Here is an 18,347-nt window from a genome sequence, read left to right on the forward strand (position 1 = left end):
TTCTTTTATGCCAGCATGCTGCTTAATGAAACCTGAGGAGTGTCATTGCCTCTGAACTTCATGGATCCAGGGGCTCTTTCCAAGGGGTTGGCCTCCATAGTCTGGGCTGTCTTCATGATAGTCAGCCTCTCTTAAGGGCTATAATTTCTAAGTGGACATGTACAGCCTCTAGAGAGGCTGAGTACACATTAAATAAGGGGTGTTTTGTGTATTCAGAGGATACTCTTGTCTTATGATAAAACACTATGACCAAGTTTAACCTGGGAAGGAAAGAGTTTATTTCATCTAACTTCCAGGTAACAGTCAGTCTCTGAAGGAAGTGAGTTAGGAAAAGAACCTAGAGGCAGGAGCTAATGCAGAGGTCACAGAGGAGTGCTGCTTACTGGCTTGCTCCTCATGGTTTGCTCATTATGTTTTCTTTTTTTTTTTTTTTTTTTAAAGATTTATTTATTATGTATACAGTGTTCTGTCTGCATATACACCTGCAGGTCAGAAGAGGGCGCCAGATCTCATTATGGATGGTTGTGAGCCACCATGTGGTTGCTGGGAATTGAACTCATGACCTCTGGAAGAGCAGTCAGTGCTCTTAACCTCTGAGCCATCTCTCCAGCCCTCATTATGTTTTCTTATACCATCCAGGACCACAAGCCCAGGGGTGGCACCATCCACAGTGGGCCAGCCTCTTACATCAATCATCAATGAAGAAAATGCCTTACACACTTGCTTACAGGCTAAATTTTTTGTTTGTTTTTTAAGACAGGATTTCTCTGTGTAACAATCCTGGCTGTCCAGGAACTCGATATGTAGACCAGGCTGGCCTCGATCTTACTGAGATCCACCTGCCCCTGGCTCCCAAGTGCTGGGATTAAAGGCGTGCGCCACCACTGCCAGGTTTTTTTTTTCTTTTTTAATATTTTATGTGCACTGGTGTTTTGCTTGCATTGCATGTCTGTGTGAGGGTGTCAGATCTTGGAGTTACAGACCATTGCGAGCTACCATGTGGGTGCTGGGAACTGAACCCGGGTCCACTGGGAGAACAACCAAGTGCTCTCAACCGCTGACCCATCTATCTCTCCAGCCCTTACAGGCCAATCTTATGGAGGCATTTCCTCAACTGAGAGTCCCTCTTTTCAAATAACTTTAGCTTGTGTCAAGTTGATATAAAACTAGCGAGAACACTTGTCATCTCACCTTCATTCAGAACTGGAAATCCTCAGTCCTGACTCCTTTTGCCCAGGTGTGCACCTCCCTGGAATGCAGCAGGTGTCTGGTATGTGCTTGCTTGTGGGATGACTCGTCCATGCTGGAACCAAGAAGGATCAGTAATCCCAGGAAGCCACTGTCAGTGTCTGTATAACATTTGTTGGACCTGAGAGGAAGGATGCTGTCCAGAGCTTTGGGTTGGGAATCTCCTACTAAAAAGAGGTGCCTCTAGCCACAGAGTTATTTCAAAGAACTTTTATTCAAATAAGAGGCAGGTGTCCAACTGACCTCCCTCCCAGAAACACTGGGCCTCTTCTTATCAGTTGCAGTGCTGGGCAGAATCTCAGGAGTCACCATGGAAAGAAGGCCACTGTGTCCTGCTGTTAAGGCACAAGGCTCAGGGCCGGACAGACTACTACCTACATGATCCTGGCTGTCCAGTGCCTCCTGGACTTGGGAGAGATGGAGCTGAGGCCCTGACATGATAATGGGTTTGTTGAGGAGGGAGGAAGACTTCTAAACCTCTGAGAGCAAAATGCCTGCCCACCTCAACTTTTCTAGGGGAAGTACTCTGGAAACAAATGGCTGCAGGGCTGGGGAGCACCTCTGCTGCTGGTCAAGCTGGTCCCAAGGAAGATGAGTCTCTGCGCCAGTGTGCAAGGATCTTCTTGAGGGCCTGAACTCAACACAGATCCTGCCTCCAAAGCTCCTTCCTTCTGTTAACTGCTGCTCCTTGGAGACTCAGTCACTAGCCTTTCTTTCTCCTGGAGTCTCTGGTATATTGTCCAGCACACAGGTCATTCAGGTCTGTTTGGGGTTAGGGCAGCCAGAGGACTGCTCCCTCCAGACAGTGTCAGCAGTAGGGCCAACTTGGGCTCCTCACGTTAGTAATAATAAACGTTAAAGCAGATCTGCTCGGAGGAAATGCACCTGCAGTGGAGTGGGGTAGGTCACATCTGTTAATGCTGGAGTCCTGCTGCCACTCTGTGGGGTGCACTATAGAAAATCTGACAGATCTCTACCCTCCAGGGACTGCCTAGGATGCTGCCTGAGAGTGAGACCACTGCTTGGCTCTCCACAGCTTTCCTCTCTCAGTGTCCTGAGACAGTACCTCAAACAATACTGACTCATGCCACCAAGGCCATAGGTTCATTTGGTCCAGGACTCATGTCCTTTCACCCAGAGCTGGAAGAAGGGATGTAATACACAATCCTCCGCCAGAGTCAGTGCCGGCAACACTGGGGAATTCAAGGCCTGTGCTGGGGAGCTGATTTGCTTCTCGAGAATAACTGGCTAGACCGCAGAAGCTGCTGTTTCAGCAACCACTGCAATAGACTGGGGAGTGTAGGAGGCTGCCCAGACTGCCACTAATCGCCAGATACCCCAATCTCCAGTGAGCAGACCAGATCCAGCAGCCTGCATGTCCTACATGCTGTTCTTTTTAAGACAGGGTTTTACTATGCAGCCTGGAGCTCTGTAGACAAGGCTGTCCTAAAACTCACCAAGGTCTGGCTACCTATCCCAAATGCTGAAATAAAGAAAGGCATGTGCCACTGAAACAGCCATGCAGTTTTCTCTGAGGCAGCATCTTGGGAGCTGTTCTAAAACGCAAAGGTGGCCATTTCTGGTTGCACTTGTCCCCATGTTTTACTAGACTTTCTCAATATAAGTCCTCTCCCAGCTCTTCTGGGAATGCAGACTCGTGGCCACAGAAAGGCTGGCTCCATTGTGTCTCAGAGAAGAGTCTATTATCTATAGGATGGGAACTAATTTTGGGTGACAGTCATAACTCAGGCTCAGTTCCATCTTGGCAGCTTCTGTACATGTGCATGCATGCATGCAGGTGGATGGGGTGTTCTTTCAACCAAGTCCAAGTCCTGAGGGCAGGTTCAGTAGCCCCTCCTTTGTCCTGATTCCCACAGTCAAGGAATCCCTTCCCTAGGAATTGCTGGAGAATCCTAGACTTTCTAGCTAGTCATCCCTGATGTCAGTATCCTTCCCCAAGGCCCTCAACCTCCCCAGGACAGCCCATAAGAAGCAGAAGTGGCTTTCTTCCCCCAGGACATCCCAGTCCCTATTCTCCTCTACCCACACCCCACCCCTAGTCCTAACTGGAGAAAGGGTGGGGTGACAGAGTTGGTAACACCAAGGGAGTGGCCTGTGGAAGCCCAGGGATCTGGGGAGTACTCATCAGGCAAGCAGCTACTGTTGGTACATTCTTCTCCACAGCCTCTATTCATCCAGCACCTCCACAGAGTCCCTGTCTTTTGTCTCCTCCAATTGGCTCTCAGTTGTTCCCATGTTGTCCGTGTCTGACAGAGATGACACTTGCCGTACCAAGCCCTTGTCAATCGGTGTCTCTGGTTGACAAGGTCTGGAGAAAGGGTTGAACCAGTTCAGGGAAAAGTTCCCACCAAAAGCCTCCTGGACGGACTTCCAGCTGCCCGAGTGCTCCCTGGGCTGTTTCTTTCGCTGGAGGCGTTCAATGCCCTGGAGGAGAATGGGGCAAAAGGTCAGTGTGGTATGACCTGTGCTACACAAACACACCCTTTGCCTTGGCAGAGCAGGGGATGGAGAGTCCCATATGGCACAGCTTGCTGTGGCCCAGGCCACCCTGGAAGCCCCATAGGGCTGCAGGCCGGAGTAGAAACTGTAGAGCACAGTAAGCAGGCCTGGCATTGGGGCTGTCACCCACTCACCCCCAGACCCCTTCCTCCACAGGCAGAGATCTGCTGCTGGGCAGGGACCAGACATCCAGTGACCAAGGATATCATGGCTCCTGGAGGCATGAGCTAGGCTATCCATTTGATAAAACCACTAAGAAAGGGGCCCCTTGCCCACAGTAGGACCAGCAAGCTTGGCATGGGGAAGGCTGAGGGGGGAGGGCACAGTACAGGGCACAAACATGCAAGGGGAGGCAGCAGATGCCACATGCAGCAGGCACCAAAAGGTGCACAGGCTACTGTGGGTTGTGAGGGTTGGTGTCAGGCCTGCTCATGCAGTGGATATTCCCCATGGCCTCTCCCGAGCTGACCACTCACCTGCTGTGGGTGCTGGCTGTAACTCGGCCACCAGGCCACAGAAAGAGGGTGATGGGTAGAAAAAAGCCCAAAATTGTTATAGATACAGTCAGATCAGGTCTCCAGACCCATAATATCCTTACAGAGGCTCTGGGCTCAGTGTGGCCTCTGCTTTATCCACCTCTTCTGGAAGCCAAGGGAATTTACTGAGTTTGCCTGACAGATATGGATGTGCTCATTCATGTGACTCAAGGCCCTCTTCCTCCAATGAAGGCCTCTATGTTCCTAGTTCTACATCTCCTCTTCCACGCAATCTTCTCCCATAACTGGCATAATGAACACCCCTTTTGTTATGCAGACATCTGAGCACATCCTATCCCAACACTCAAGCACTCTTCCCATGACACTCAGTTAAAGAATCTGATCTCAGCTGGGTGTGGGGCCACACGCCTTTAATCCTAGCACTTGGGAGGCAGAAGCAGATGGATCTCTGAGTTCCAGGACAGCCAGGGACAGTCTCTTCATATGGGACATCAATCACGAAAGGAGTTAATGGCCATTTTACATCAGTGAAATGTTACAGGAACTGATTTAACACAATGATCAAAGCCAGAACTGTCACGGCTGAAGTGGATCAGTGGTAAGTGCCCCCAACTACAGAGAACCACAAATGTAACATACCAGTGACACTCCTGCCCCAAACCACAGCCTAACTCCAAGACATAAAGGCTACTGACAAAGTACCTGTCCACAGTCTGTACTGGGCCAAGGTCTGTGGCGGAACTATTTTGGAACCAGACAGAAGTAGTTTATTCTGAATTTGATAAATGCCACAGAACCAACTATACACTTAAAATGATTCATATTACATTATATAAATTTATCCTCAATTAAAAAAATGTAGATCATGACAAATTTAAGACTGAGGAACTGCCAGAAATGGGGTGAAGAGACAACAGAACGTGGGATCCCCGGAGGCAAAAGGGGGCAAGGAGAGGAACCTCAAGAGAGCTCCTGAAGTAGAGGGCAGTATGTCTCAGTATTTTTGTTTTTAAAGAGAAAATGGGTTTCATTCTGCTATATGTGTAGGCTGGTCTCAATCTCCTAGGCTCAAGTGATCTTCCCACCTTAGGCCCCTGATTATAGGTATGTGCCACCATGCAGACTTCAAGGTTTTTTTTTCTCTTTTTAATTTTTGCATTTTTTTAGTTTTTTGAGAGTTTCTCTGTGTAGCCCTGGCTGTCCTGGAACTAACTCTGTAGACCAGTCTGGCCTCAAACTCAGAGAGATCAGCCTCCTGAGTGCTGAGATTAAAGGGGTGCGCCACCACTGCCCAGTCCTCTTTCTTTTTAAAATGATTTTCTTAAAAGAGAAAGGAATTTTTTGTTGTTGCTATGTTTGTAAGATGTTTATCTTTGGCAATGAATGTCATATAGAAGATATACAATTTTGCTGGTTTTTGTAAGTCTGAAATTTCACAATGAAAAGTTTAAACAAATATCAAAAAAAAATTAAAGACAGATTTCACACTATAAACCGGGACACTGAATTATAATGAAGAATTGAGGACTGGAATGTGCAGTAATGCAGAATAATTTTATAAATTGGAACAGAATGTGGCAATGAGAAATGGTTGACAGTTTTACATGACCCTGGGCCACCCAGGAACCTTTGTAGTATCATATGGGAGAAGTAATATGCATAGGACTCACCCATGGAACTATTGCCTCTGCAAATGGTGCTTATGTCTCTGGACTTGTCCACATTTCATGTTTTCACCATGGAGCAAACATTAGCTCATCAGAACAAGAATCAGGTTAAGACCTGAGATTTAGCAACTCCTGCAAATCATGCATACAGGCATATGCTGCCCTTGGCCATACCTTTCTTGCAGCAGCAGTGACAGCAGAGACAATTCATTTTCAGGGACTCTGCATCCCCTGCCTGGTGATCACTTGTAGTCAGTCAAGAAGACCTGGGGCACTACAATGTGATGACAGACTAGGTGTATCATACTGCCTTGGATTCATCCAAAGCCAGGCCCACAGGTCCTGACACCTACCTTGTAAGGAAGGTGTCAGTCGGTACTGATACTCAGTAGAGGCGAACAGGCCGAGACAGCAGCCCAAGCTTGACTGGAAGATTATACAGAAATAGGACAGGTGCTTTTTTCTCTCCACCAGGTGTTTTCCCCACTCTCTGACAAAGCTTCACTCTGCCCATGTGGATCTCAAAGTCAGGTGGAGGGAGAGAGCAAGCCAGGATAGCCACTGTCCAATGGCGTGTTAGGATCAACTGGCCTGTGTGCTGACATTCCATAGTGGACAGACATCAGGAGTGTCAGCTTTGAGTCTAGAAAGGAAATATGCTAAATAAACGGATGCATAAAACAGGCCTGAGGGCTTCTTTTTCTAGGAGTCTTGTGTAGACTTAAAAAAGTGTCCTGAAGGCAAAATTCTGCAGCGTGAGGTTCACAGGTGTGCACACCCATGTCTCAGGTCAAGAAAACAGACTAATTCAGTCAGCAGGCACTGAGCTTCACCTGCACCTCCTGTGGAGTGTGATCTGTGAACACTCACCAACACTCCAGCATGGATATATGAGGTCCAAGACTCCCAGGGGAGGCAGAGACCTCAAGGCTTGTGAGACTCTTGGAATAAGACCCCAATACCAGCAGATGAGTTGGCCAGCATCCCCACAGCATGCTATCTAGAACTGGCCAGATGATACTCACTCACACCCTTCTATTGTAGCACACATTAAACATTGTCCTATTGTGGCCCATAACACACACTATTCACAACCAAAAGCCTTTGAAAGGTCATTCAGCAGGTGATATATTAAAAAATGTTTTTTTGCTAGGCATTATGGTGCATGTCTTTAATCCCAGCACTCAGGAGGCAGAGGCGGGTGGATCTCTATAGGTTTGAGGCTAACCAGGGTTACACAGAGAAACCTTGTCTCAAATCTACCTTCTCAACAAGAAAAGTTTTTAAGACACGGATGACCCAGATTGGACAAGCCCAGCTCCAGTGCAGCTGTTACACACACAGAAACCAAACCCCATACCACTCTATCTTCTGCATTTTTATCCAGTGCTTGCAGAAACCATGAGAGTGGGTGCTCATCTGTTTTACAGAGAGAAACCAAGGCTTAGGGAGATTGTCAAAGCTCATACTTTGGCAGTAAATGGCCAAGCAGGGGTTGAAACACACACTGGGGTTAGACAAGTGCTGCCACTAAATTCCATCACCCTTTTGAAGGATTCCAGGTGTCCTTTATTCCAGTGAGCTGGTACCTGTCCCCAGAGGGTTTCTGGCATGCCACCCCTGCAGTATTGATCATTATTCCATTTCGTTGCCCATGGAAGAGTAAAGGACCTGGGGCTTCTGTGTCTGTGTATTAAAAGTGAAAGACAGGGAGGGATCCAGGGCCTCTCTCTCTTTTTTTTTTGTCCAAGTTATAACTTTCTTTTGAGGGAGAAGGTAAGGAGATGAAGGTCCTGGCTTTGGAGAGCATGCTGCTCAGTGGCTTCTTCAGGGTTTCATTGTGCTGCCTAGGCTGGTCTTGAACTGGACTCAAGCCACACTCCTAACTTCCTGAGTGTTGGGTCTACAGTCACATACTACTGTACCTGGCTCTTTAGGATCTCGTACCACAGGCTAACCTTGAGCTCCGTAAACAGCCAAGAATGACCTTGAATTGACCCTCTTGCCTCTACTTCTGAGCCTGCTTGGATTACAAGTGTAATCAGCCCCATGAGTCATGAAGCCACAGTGAAAAATGAAGACCAGGACACTGCCTATGGCTGGGCTGCTCAAACACTGTGGGTCTAGAGAACTCACTAGATGTTCCTCACAGGAAGGCTGGCTCCTTGGTTTTACCCTTCTCTTGCTGTCTCTTCAGTAAAGGTGCTCTTGGTCAAGACAGGTTTGAATGACATATTTAAGGATCATGAGAGGCTGGTTTTTTGGGGTTTTTTTAGAATTTTTTTTTTTTTAAGATTTATTTATTATGTATACAGTGTTCTGTCTGCACATATCCCTGCAGGCCAGAAGAGGGCACCAGATCTCATTAGGTGGTTGTGAGCCACCATGTGGTTGCTGGGAATTGAACTCAGGACCTTTGGAAGAGCAACCAGTGCTCTTAACCTCTGAGCCATCTCTCCAGCCCGAGAGGCTGGTTTTTTTTGAGACAGGATTTCTCTGTGTAGCCTTGGCTGTCCTGGAACTCACTCTGTAGACCAGGCTGGCCTCGAACTCAGAGATCTGCCTGCCTCTGCCTCCCAAGTGCTGGGATTAAAGGCATGCATTACCATACCCGGCTGAGAGGCTGTTTTATACATTCCAGGTTTCCTTGGCATTCATCTGTGGGAAAATCCACACATAACAGAGTAGAAGTGGTTGGCCAGTGGTTGATTTGTGGGAGCACCTGCTGGCCTCGGACACCACATCCCACAAACTGGGCAGCAACAGCATCCATCACCACCACCAGTAGAGCTAACCTGAAGTCCCATCCCTGTAACTCTGAACCACTTGTGTCCCTTGGCTACTTCGATCTTTGAAGCTGGTGCACTTTGTTTTGAAAGAAGAGAAATGGAAAACTCATTAGTCTGGTGTGGAGAGTCCAAGCCCATCCTCCTGGAGTGGGGTTGTCTGTGATGCCAGTCTTGCATGGGTTTTCCTTAATAAGCATCTGGTAGTTTGTCTCATTTGGAAGGTTTCACATCAGGATACGAAGTGGCTGAACCACGATGAGCAAAGCCTGGCTATTCTTTAACTCTTGTAAGGTCCAAGTGTTACAAAGATGAAATGGCATTAGGGAGAGGCCTGGCACACATTTCTACTTTGGTGTGCCCTGTATACATGTCACCAAGTCCATGTAAATATGCAGATACGACATCAGACGGACAAGAACATGGGGTCACCCAGCCCAACTGGCATGCCGTCCTCACTCCTTCTCCACACAGCTCCCACTCTGAAAGATGGGATACAAAGGCTCCCTCACCAATGGGGACCACTGAAAAAAATCCTTTTACTACATCTGAAGAAACCGGAAGAGCTCAGAGGCAGACTCACTTGCTGATACACACACCTTGGTCACTGTGCTCTCAGAAAAGTGTTCCTGGTCTCAGAGAAAATCAAGTGGGACACACATAGGCCACTCTGAGGTAGTCCTGAGTTCCTTCTGCTCTACTCTGAGCATTGGGACTTGTACTAATATAGAGGCAAATTCAAATGAGACCTACTACATTCCTTAGAAACTCCATAGGGAAAGCCACGAGCCACTTACAAAATGCCCTTGAAGGCTATTTCTTGAGTTCTAGTCTTGATAGTGGAAGTGTGTGTGTGTGTGTGTGTGTGTGTGTGTGTGTGTGTGTGTGTGTGTGTGAGAGAGAGAGAGAGAGAGAGAGAGAAAGAGAGATAGAGATAGAGAGAGACAGAGAGATAGATAGATAGATAGATAGATAGAGAGAGAGAGAGAGAGAGAGAGAGAGAGAGAGAGAGACAGACTGACAATGGCAACAACAGAAATCATGGTTGCACTGTTGCTGCCTGCTGCCCAGTGGGACAACCCTGAGTATCTGAGCAAGGCTAGACCCTTCTAACCTACTGAACCTGGAATAGGCCACACCTCTTTCATATACACCTAGAGAACTATAAATAAAATTTAAAAGGTACCTGGAGAACAAATGCTATGAACTTGATCTAAAAAAGTCTATACATGTAAATATATAAAATTATGTGTAAAATTACACACAAACACACACACACACACCCATCCACCAGGATCTCCACCTAAGCAGCACAGTAGAGGCTGAGCCAACAGAGGTAGGGAAGGTGGCCAGGTCCTCAGTTAAACACTCCAGGGTTGTCTCATCTGTCATCATTTGATACCATCAGCAAGAACCCCCACAGCAGCACTCTAGAACTGTGGGTAGGGACTCTACCCACTTTGTTGGCTTAGCTTTGTTCTCTGCTGAGCAGGCTCTGGCCTAGACTCCAGAGATCAACCTCCTGGATCCATACACAGCATTCTGACTGCAGAAAGACCATCAGTAACAAAACCAAACTCCCTCACCCTGCAGCCTGACACCACCTACCCTTCTGCACAGGCCCTGAGGAGAAACTGGAGCAGAAACAGAGGTTTGGAAAAGGTTTATTGCATTGTTTCCATGTGGAAGCACTGACAGAGTTGAGAAGAGGCAGCATGTCCCACTGACTTCTGAAAAATCACAGGGCTACATTAACTTTCTTCCTACCCAGGACTAGAGTGAAAAACCTTATCCCCACCCCCACCCCAAGCAAAAGCTAAAAAGGGAGTTTTGTGGTGACTGCTTTAAAACCCACTGGTGTGGAGGACTTCAAGGTGCTCAAGGTCTAAACGGGATGCAATGTTCAAGAGTGGTCTTCTTTCAGCATCTCTTGCATCCCCTGGTCCTTCCCCAGCTCGGGACCAGCTCTTTCCTGTGAGACTCTGCACAGAAAGTACCTCCTGATGGGAAAGCTAGTCTGTGTGGTGGGCTGAGGAGCAGGTGAGTGGGAGGCTACCTGGCAACTCTAAGAATGTTGCCTAACATCTACAAACCACCTCCCAGGCTAAACATAGGTAAGATACAGGACTGTGCACATTTGGAGGGCTTTAAACTCCAGAAAATATATGCTCATGACAGACTTAAAAATGAGATGATCCTGATAGCTGGCTTGTCTGTTTCCCTCAGAATGAACATAGCTTGATTGACATTTTGCTGGGAAAGGGCAGGAACTGGGGTAGGAAGTAGTTGTAACACAGGAAAATGTAGTTCGTCTAAAATTGTGATTTTCCTCTTGTGATTGGATAAGGCATTTTTGAACTGGCAAACATCTCTCTTTCATGGTCTTCCAAAAACCCAGAGGGACATAATGGCTGATTCAGAATACAAAGACCCCCTTACCTCTCCCACTTCACCCAAATCATTTTGTACATCCATGCCCATCAAGTACAAGGCTGGCAATTACTTTTGAGAATGAGGCAAACTGTGTTCACTTGGGCAGGAAGCCACTGCACCCAGAGCCCTTCTGAAGGCTCCAGCCCCAATCTTGCCATGCTTAGGCCTCAAGGGGTAAGCATCATCTTCAACGAGGTTCTGAGTCTTGTGGGTGCCAGTGGAGCCTTGTGGGCAGGAGGAGGTCAGGGCCCTTGGCTTTCCTACTGGGCCAGTTCATCCACGCACAGCATCAGGGAGCATTCAATTAGTAGAAGGGGCAGGGCCTGGGCAGGACCCTCGACGTTAGTCATGCTGACAGACAGCAGAGAGGAAACAGAGGCCAGAGAAGTGATTTTAAAAGGAAAAAGAGCAGCTTCACTCATCCAAAAATTGAAAAGATGATTTTTTTAAAAAATAAAACATGGGGACTTTTTTTTCTCTGCAATGCTCAGCCATTTTTTCTGGAGACATAAAAAAGTTTTAATAGTCACTTTGTTTTGCTTTTGGCCTAAACATTCATGAGAGCGGATGGGACGGTGCCATGATGTGGTCTGAGTGGCAATGCTGGTCAGGGGTCCTTCAGACCACATACTGGTACGGGTCTGCCTTCCCTTGGTCTGGTGTGGCAAAGGGGCTGGCCCAGCCTAGAGAGAAAGGGTGGCCAAAAACAGCTTTCATGTTCATCCACTTTGTTTTTTTAGCCCATCTTCTCTCTTCCTTTTTCAATTGTTCTATTCCCTGAAAACAAGAACAATCACACTTTCAGTCAGTCACTCCACTGCTGTAGTTTTGGGAGGGATGTCCACATGCTTCCGATGACCAGAGTGAACACTTCTTTTTCAAAGCAGCAAAGCTACCTACATGATGCAGTTTTCTTCTGTCTCTCCTAAGAAGTATCACACATTTACAAGCCTCCAAAGAGGAAGGGGCAATGAGCTCTCAGCAGGTACCTGGGCCACTGCTGCCAACAAGACTGATACTGTCTAGTCAAAGGGTTTCCATGCCAGACCTGAGTCCTTGCTGGGTCAGGAAGCACTCCGAGGCACCTGTGTACGCAAAAGTTTTGGTGCAGGAGCTCGAAATTCTGACAACCAATGGTGGCTGTTGGTGTGGGAAAGGTGTGAGAGCTGAAGCTACAATGACCACTTTGCAGAAGGAAAAAAAGAGGCAGCGGACCAAGGGACTGCTCCGGTGCCGTCTCACCAGCCCAGAGGGTCAAGAAGCAGCCACTGGGCAGGTGGGGAGATACAAAGGGAGAGGGTGAGCCCGTGAGAGGCAGTTGGTGAGGGGAGTAATCACCACAAGAGGAAGAAGGAATTAGTGAAGGTTAGGAGGAAAGCGGCTTGCAGCCTCAGTCACAGTGAGGAGGGTCTTCCCAGAGCTCCCTCAGGGAGGGGCATGGAGGCCAAGGCAGTTCTCACAGCTTGTGCCACTTTCCCTTTAAGTCTCAGGGGAAAAAAAAACCAAACCAAAACAAAAAAACAGGGAGTAGGAAGAGTTTCCTTTCCCCCCTTCAAATAGAGCTGCTAAGATGCCAGAGCAGCAGAGAGCAGGGGCTGTCTGTCTGCTATGAGTCTATGTCAAGAAGGGATGGGGGCAGCCCATGTTCTCACAGCCTAGGGATCTGGGAGGACACCAGTTAAAGAGCTTGATGCTCTCCTTACGAGGCACAGGCCTTTTGTTTCTTTTCAACACAATTCTCTTTAGGGACAGTCTTGATAAGGAAGAACAGCTAGGACCAGACTGTCAGTTTACCTTTGGCTCCCAGAACATGCTCTGGGGGACCTGGAAGGGGTCTCCAAATGGGCAGAGCCTAACAGTCATCACATTTGGGTTCCCTATAGGTCTCACGTGGAGCAGCTGGTCACATTTACCAATTGGATATACGGTTGAATATACGCCAAGGCTACTACATTTACCAAACCTTTTGCAATGACATGAATTCTTACAAATGAAACACAGTGGTCGAAAGCATCGGGAACAACCTAGAAACACAATGGCACTTTGGCAGTGGACAGCACTGTCCCGTTTCTAGGCCCACAGAGCAGGAGCACCTGAAGCCATGGAAGAAGCTGTCCTCCATCTAATACTGGTTACAGAAGAGCATGGGGTCCCTACCCACAGCTGAAAGCTTCTATCTGGGAAGGTAGGTGGGTAGCACTCATAAGGCCAGGAACAAGTAAGAGGTTGAACCCAGGTCCCCATGATTCTTCTGCACATTCACACCAAAGTGCTGCCCACATCATCTTCCAGAACCCAAAGCACAAAAATCAAGAAATGTTTCATCACAGCCACTTTAAAGCTTCCAGAAACCTTTGGAAGGCCAGGAGCTTGGCTGTAGGACGAGGTGATTGAGAGGACAAGAAGATGGGATGGGCAAGGACCAGAATATGCTGCCCTGGGAGGCTCAAAGCATATCTGTCTCCTGATATGAGATCAGCTCTAGAAGCTGATGTCTAGAGCTTTGTTGGGAAGGGCAAGACCCTAGCAGAATGCCCGATAGGAATAAATAAGACGGAACTGTGCTGAAGGGAAGCTTCTGGCTAAGGCTGTAGACTGGGCCATTCCCATGTGACCCTGAACCCTGAGCCCACAGGTCTGACACCTGACCTGGGTCCCCAAAGCCTGGCTTAGAGGAGGTAGGCACCCTGCTTACCGTCTCATCTGTGCAGATGGAGTGCACTTGGGTCCCAAACATCACTGATGTGAAAATGAGGAAGAGCAGTGCCTCAAAGCACAGCAGGATGAGCAGGATAACTGTGGTGGGTGGCGAGAAAGAGCTGCACTCTGCAAGGAAAGCGGCATGGGGAATTGTGATGCTTCATGGCTCCTTGCTCTACCCACTAAGCTCTCACCCTGCCTCCAGGTCCTATCCTTTTTATCTCTTACTCTTTCAAGAAGTCCCCAAGAGACTGGGCCCAGTGGGGACCCAGGCAGAACTCCACACACATAAAAATAAAATAAAAACTACTGCACCTCAGCTCATCACCCTCAGACCACACAGTGGCCACCTTGGAAGAAGACTATTAGGCCTCATGACTCCTCAGGAGACCTCGCCTCTCCCTAGACATTACAGAGAAAGGATGCATGTTCAGAAGCCCCAAGTCCTGCCTGGCCTGTTCTTTCCTGGACAGGTAAGGTATTCCCCTGCCCCACTCCCAGCCACCCTATGCTTCCTTTGGGCTCCAGGTAAGAGACTAGGGTAGGCCCAGGGGTGCCTGGTAGTTTGGAGACTTGAAAGCAGACTACTTGCCAAGGAATGCCCTGACCAGTGTATGGAAATGCCCCTTCCTGCCAGGGACATCTATGTAACTCAGATGGTCAATCTCTTGATGGAGCTTTTACTGGTCTGCTCCAGGTTGGGGTGGCCCCAGGCACTTACTCACCCTCTCACTGTAAAGCAGTGATATGTGACTACAAGCGTGGTTTCTGCGCAGTGGACTCCTCTGAACAAAGTCTAACTGAAACACACAGTGCTCTAAGGTGCTGAGGGAGATAGTGTTCGAACAGGGAAGGGAATAGGCCATACATGTGATATGTTCGGCCCAGCAACAGCACTGGTGATGTGGTGCTGGCCTCTTGGTTTGGCTAGTGCAGGTTAGCCCTGCTTCCTCTGCTGGAGAGGCTGCAGGGATCTTGACTATCTAGGTAGGTGGAATGTGGGAATGAACAGGAAGCGACAGTGTATGTGTTGAGGAAGTTGACATTGAGTGCCTCATATGAAATGCCTTTCTTTTCTCTGGCTTCTCTGGAACTTACACCTTTACATGAATTCTCTTTTTTATTTTATTTTTATGTGTATGGAGTTCTGCCTGAATGTGTATCTGTCTACCACTGTGTGCCTGATGCCTCTGCCATACCCACTGAAACTGGTCAACTCTTTTCTTGATGCCTAGATGGGCAGTACTTGGTCTTGGTAACCCGCTAGACAGAGGAGCTGGCTGTGGGTGATCACAAGTAAGGTGACTACCTGCCTGGCCCTGAGCAGTGAAGGTTCTAGGAAGAAGTAGGGCTCTCAAGTCTGACCATCATGGGTAAGGGACAAGAGTCTGACCATGAGCTCTAACTATAATGGCCCTAACACTGCACACAAGCCTGGCTTTCCCATACCTTCCATGGGGAATTGGAAATGCCCCCTTTTTTCCCTTACCTGACACCTACCTCTCCCACTACACCTACTTCAGACTCTAGGCAGCAAGTAACTTTGTTCTCTCTTTGCCGTACAATCCATTTTGGAATGGTGCCCGGCCATAGGTCTCTGGGCATAAAGCTTAGGCATCCTGAGACTTACTTTCCCTTCAGTACAGGTAAATGGATAAGAAGTGATAATAGAACATCTGTATAGCTCACTTCTGTATAGCTCACTTCAACTGTGTGGTGTGGTGTATGGTGTGTGTGTGTGTGTGTGTGTGTGTGTGTGTGTGTGTGTGTGTTTGTGTGCGCGCATGTGTGTGAGTACCCCAGTGTGCACACACATACAAGATAGAGGTCACACCATTCTCAGCTACACTGTGTTACTAAGGGCAGAGCCAGGGAGGCTCACCACTCTCCCTTCCCTTCTTGTCCCAGGTTTTGAGAATTCCAATTAGGATTTGGAATGGCAGGATTCAGGCCCAAGAAATGTAGAACTCCCCCCCTTCTTTGAATGTTAATTCAGAGCACCCATCTGAGGGCACAGTTCCTTGAGCTCTCTTATATAAAATCCATTACGGGCTCAACAGCTTAACCAGAGCCAAGCAGGGATGACATTAACTATCACCCATGGGCAGGTTTTTTCTTTGGGCACTGCCTTCCCAGCCTTGCTGCCCTAGGAATGGGTGTCTGGAGTCCACTCCACTAGGAATCTGGCTGGGAGGACCCTGTGCACAGGAGGCAGCAGACAGGTCTGATACCAAGGTTTGAACTGCAGGTCCTCTTTTCAGGTGAGAGGTCTCGGTACTATGCTCATACTCTGACCTCAGCTTTTGTCGTATATAACTGAGGAGCATTCTCTATCCTGGGGCTTGTAGAGTCTAAACAAAGCAATGCTCAAAATACCCCCGCATGTTACCTGGCTCCCAGTGGGCTCTAACCGTCCTGTCAGAACCACTACAAAGTAACAACAGTCAGTCACCTCTGTGACAGTCTGGGTTATGCAATCATTGCCCACAATTAACCTGACACAGGAAGGAGGTTTGTGATGATAAAATGACCTTGTTGGATACCCTATACTAAGGTTGCCAAGGCCACAGCAGAACTGACTTGGATTGCCAGGGCTAGTAGAATACATGTACTTTCAGAATGCTCACCAAGTGAGCAGGAACTGATTGGACTCATTTAATTCTGCAGATGGTATCCTGCTTGTCCCTTCCCCCAGCCCCGCCCCCCCCAAACTGTGGTGGACACAGAGAGGGCAAAAGAGTGAAGATGTAGAAGAGGGCACTTACCAACGGTAGAATTGGAAAGCAGAATTGAAAATTGTTTGGGACATCTGCCTTGCAGATTCCGAGTGTGAAAGATCTAGCTTAGCATGTGGCTGCTTATTATTTTTTGCTCCTCCACCACCCATTTCTCCCTCAGTATTATGGCAGTCTTCTAGCTACACTCCCTTCCTCAGCCTCTGCACATTTAAATGGAATACTTGTGAAGCAGGGAGACACTGTCTACAATCTTAAAGTACTGTCAAGACAGGCAATTTGAAAATAACAACTCCTCCTCCCCCTCCACATGCGCGCGCGCGCGCACACACACACACACACACACACACACACACACACACACACAAAAAGAAAAACAAACAAAGTTAAAAACTATCTATGCCCTAGGCAAAAAGTTAAAAATAGATCTATGGGAGACTGGGGTAAAATGGCCTTGATTACAGTGCCCTATTTAGAGCTGGGATGTTGCTTAGGAGAAGAGAGCTTGCCTGGTGTAGCCCTGGGTTCCACCTCCAGCAGTGAAAAGAGTAAAACAAATGCCTTGCAGACCCTGACTCAAAGCTCTCTTTCCCCTGCCCTCCTGTAGTCTCCTGGGACATGCTCAGTCTGGTGACTGTCCAACTTACTATGTTGCCTGTCTAACCTGAAAGGGCTGCTTTTTGTCTTTTATGACCTGATCAGTCTGCAGGCCTTCAGAAGATCTAATAAAATAAGGCTGGGCCTGGTACTGCAAAGGGGATAGAGGTCCCCACTCCCACTTAGGTCCTATATCCTGTCTACAGCAGAAAGAGAAACCCTGGCAATACTTACTTGTCCAGTCTTCTTCAAAGCAATGCAGGAAGTGGAATCCCACCATGATGAGGGCGTGCAAGGAAATGAGAGCTATGTACATCTGCAACAGGAAAGCAGTGCTGAGCCATTATAGGGAGAAGTCCTAACTATGCAGTCTCCTTGAGCAGGCTACTCAGAACATGTGCTATAAGAACACTTTGCTAGGCTGAAGCCAGAAAAGTACCTGTGATTCCTCCAGCCCACAGACCCCCCCATGCCCTGTTTTGAGTGGGAAGTAATCAGCAATTCTCCAGGAATACATGGAACCAGAACAGACACACAGCCTAAACAAAGGCATGACTCGGGCTGTGTGGGGCACATAAGATCTGCTGCTGCTTCTAACTTAGAAGGTCAGAGTGCCAACTGTTCTCCACCTACCTGCAGCTCAGAGCTTGAGGTTACCAGCAACACTGCCTTCTTGAGCTATATGGGACTAACGTTTGAGTGACACCCAGAACATAGCACTTGCCTCCAGCTACTCAAACCACATCAGCTTTCTATATGCACAAGTGAAAGACACTTGTTGAGCCAGAGAGATCCAGAGTGAGAAGGCAGAGAGCCACATGGGCAGGCAGTGTTCTCAACAGCAGCAAAAACTGCTAAGAGTGCTGAGATTTTCCAAAGAACAAGAGTTCTACTGCCTCAGGGAGGCAGGGCAGAATTCAGAAGCTGACTTACTGTAAACAGGACAAAGTACTTCTGGTTGTTCTCGCCGACACAGTTGTTGACCCAAGGACAGTGGTGGTCCATCTTGCGAATGCACCGTTTACAAACACTGAAATGACCATAATTCAGACTTTCAGAAGGAATTATCACCATGCACAGTTTGAAAACAACCATCACACAAGTAACAAACCAGCAGGTACGGGGTGACCCAGAGGAGAACATCGGAGCTGTGGTTCCAGCTCC

At 48.0% G+C, this 18,347-nt stretch overlaps 1 protein-coding gene across 2 annotated transcripts in view; it reads right to left on the minus strand.

Moving 5' to 3' along the window:
• Positions 1-1,442: 1,442 nt before the first annotated feature.
• Positions 1,443-18,347, minus strand: part of Zdhhc3 (zinc finger DHHC-type palmitoyltransferase 3) — a 49,760-nt gene continuing 32,855 nt past the window's right edge. The window contains exons 4-7 of one of the 2 annotated variants that reach the window (XM_052725494.1): positions 18,117-18,213; positions 17,418-17,499; positions 13,847-13,977; positions 1,443-3,693 (exon numbers count right to left, since the gene is read on the minus strand). In XM_052725494.1, the coding sequence (XP_052581454.1) occupies positions 3,436-3,693; positions 13,847-13,977; positions 17,418-17,499; positions 18,117-18,213 (568 nt within the window). In that variant the 3' untranslated portion in view covers positions 1,443-3,435. Of the gene's footprint in view, positions 3,694-10,366; positions 11,929-13,846; positions 13,978-17,417; positions 17,500-18,116; positions 18,214-18,347 lie in introns of those variants that run through there. The other variant, XM_052725504.1, reaches the window with a different exon arrangement.

The sequence above is a fragment of the Peromyscus californicus genome, unplaced genomic scaffold (assembly GCF_007827085.1).
Source record: "Peromyscus californicus insignis strain IS unplaced genomic scaffold, ASM782708v3 Scaffold_11__1_contigs__length_118956290, whole genome shotgun sequence".
Taxonomy (NCBI): domain Eukaryota; kingdom Metazoa; phylum Chordata; class Mammalia; order Rodentia; family Cricetidae; genus Peromyscus; species Peromyscus californicus.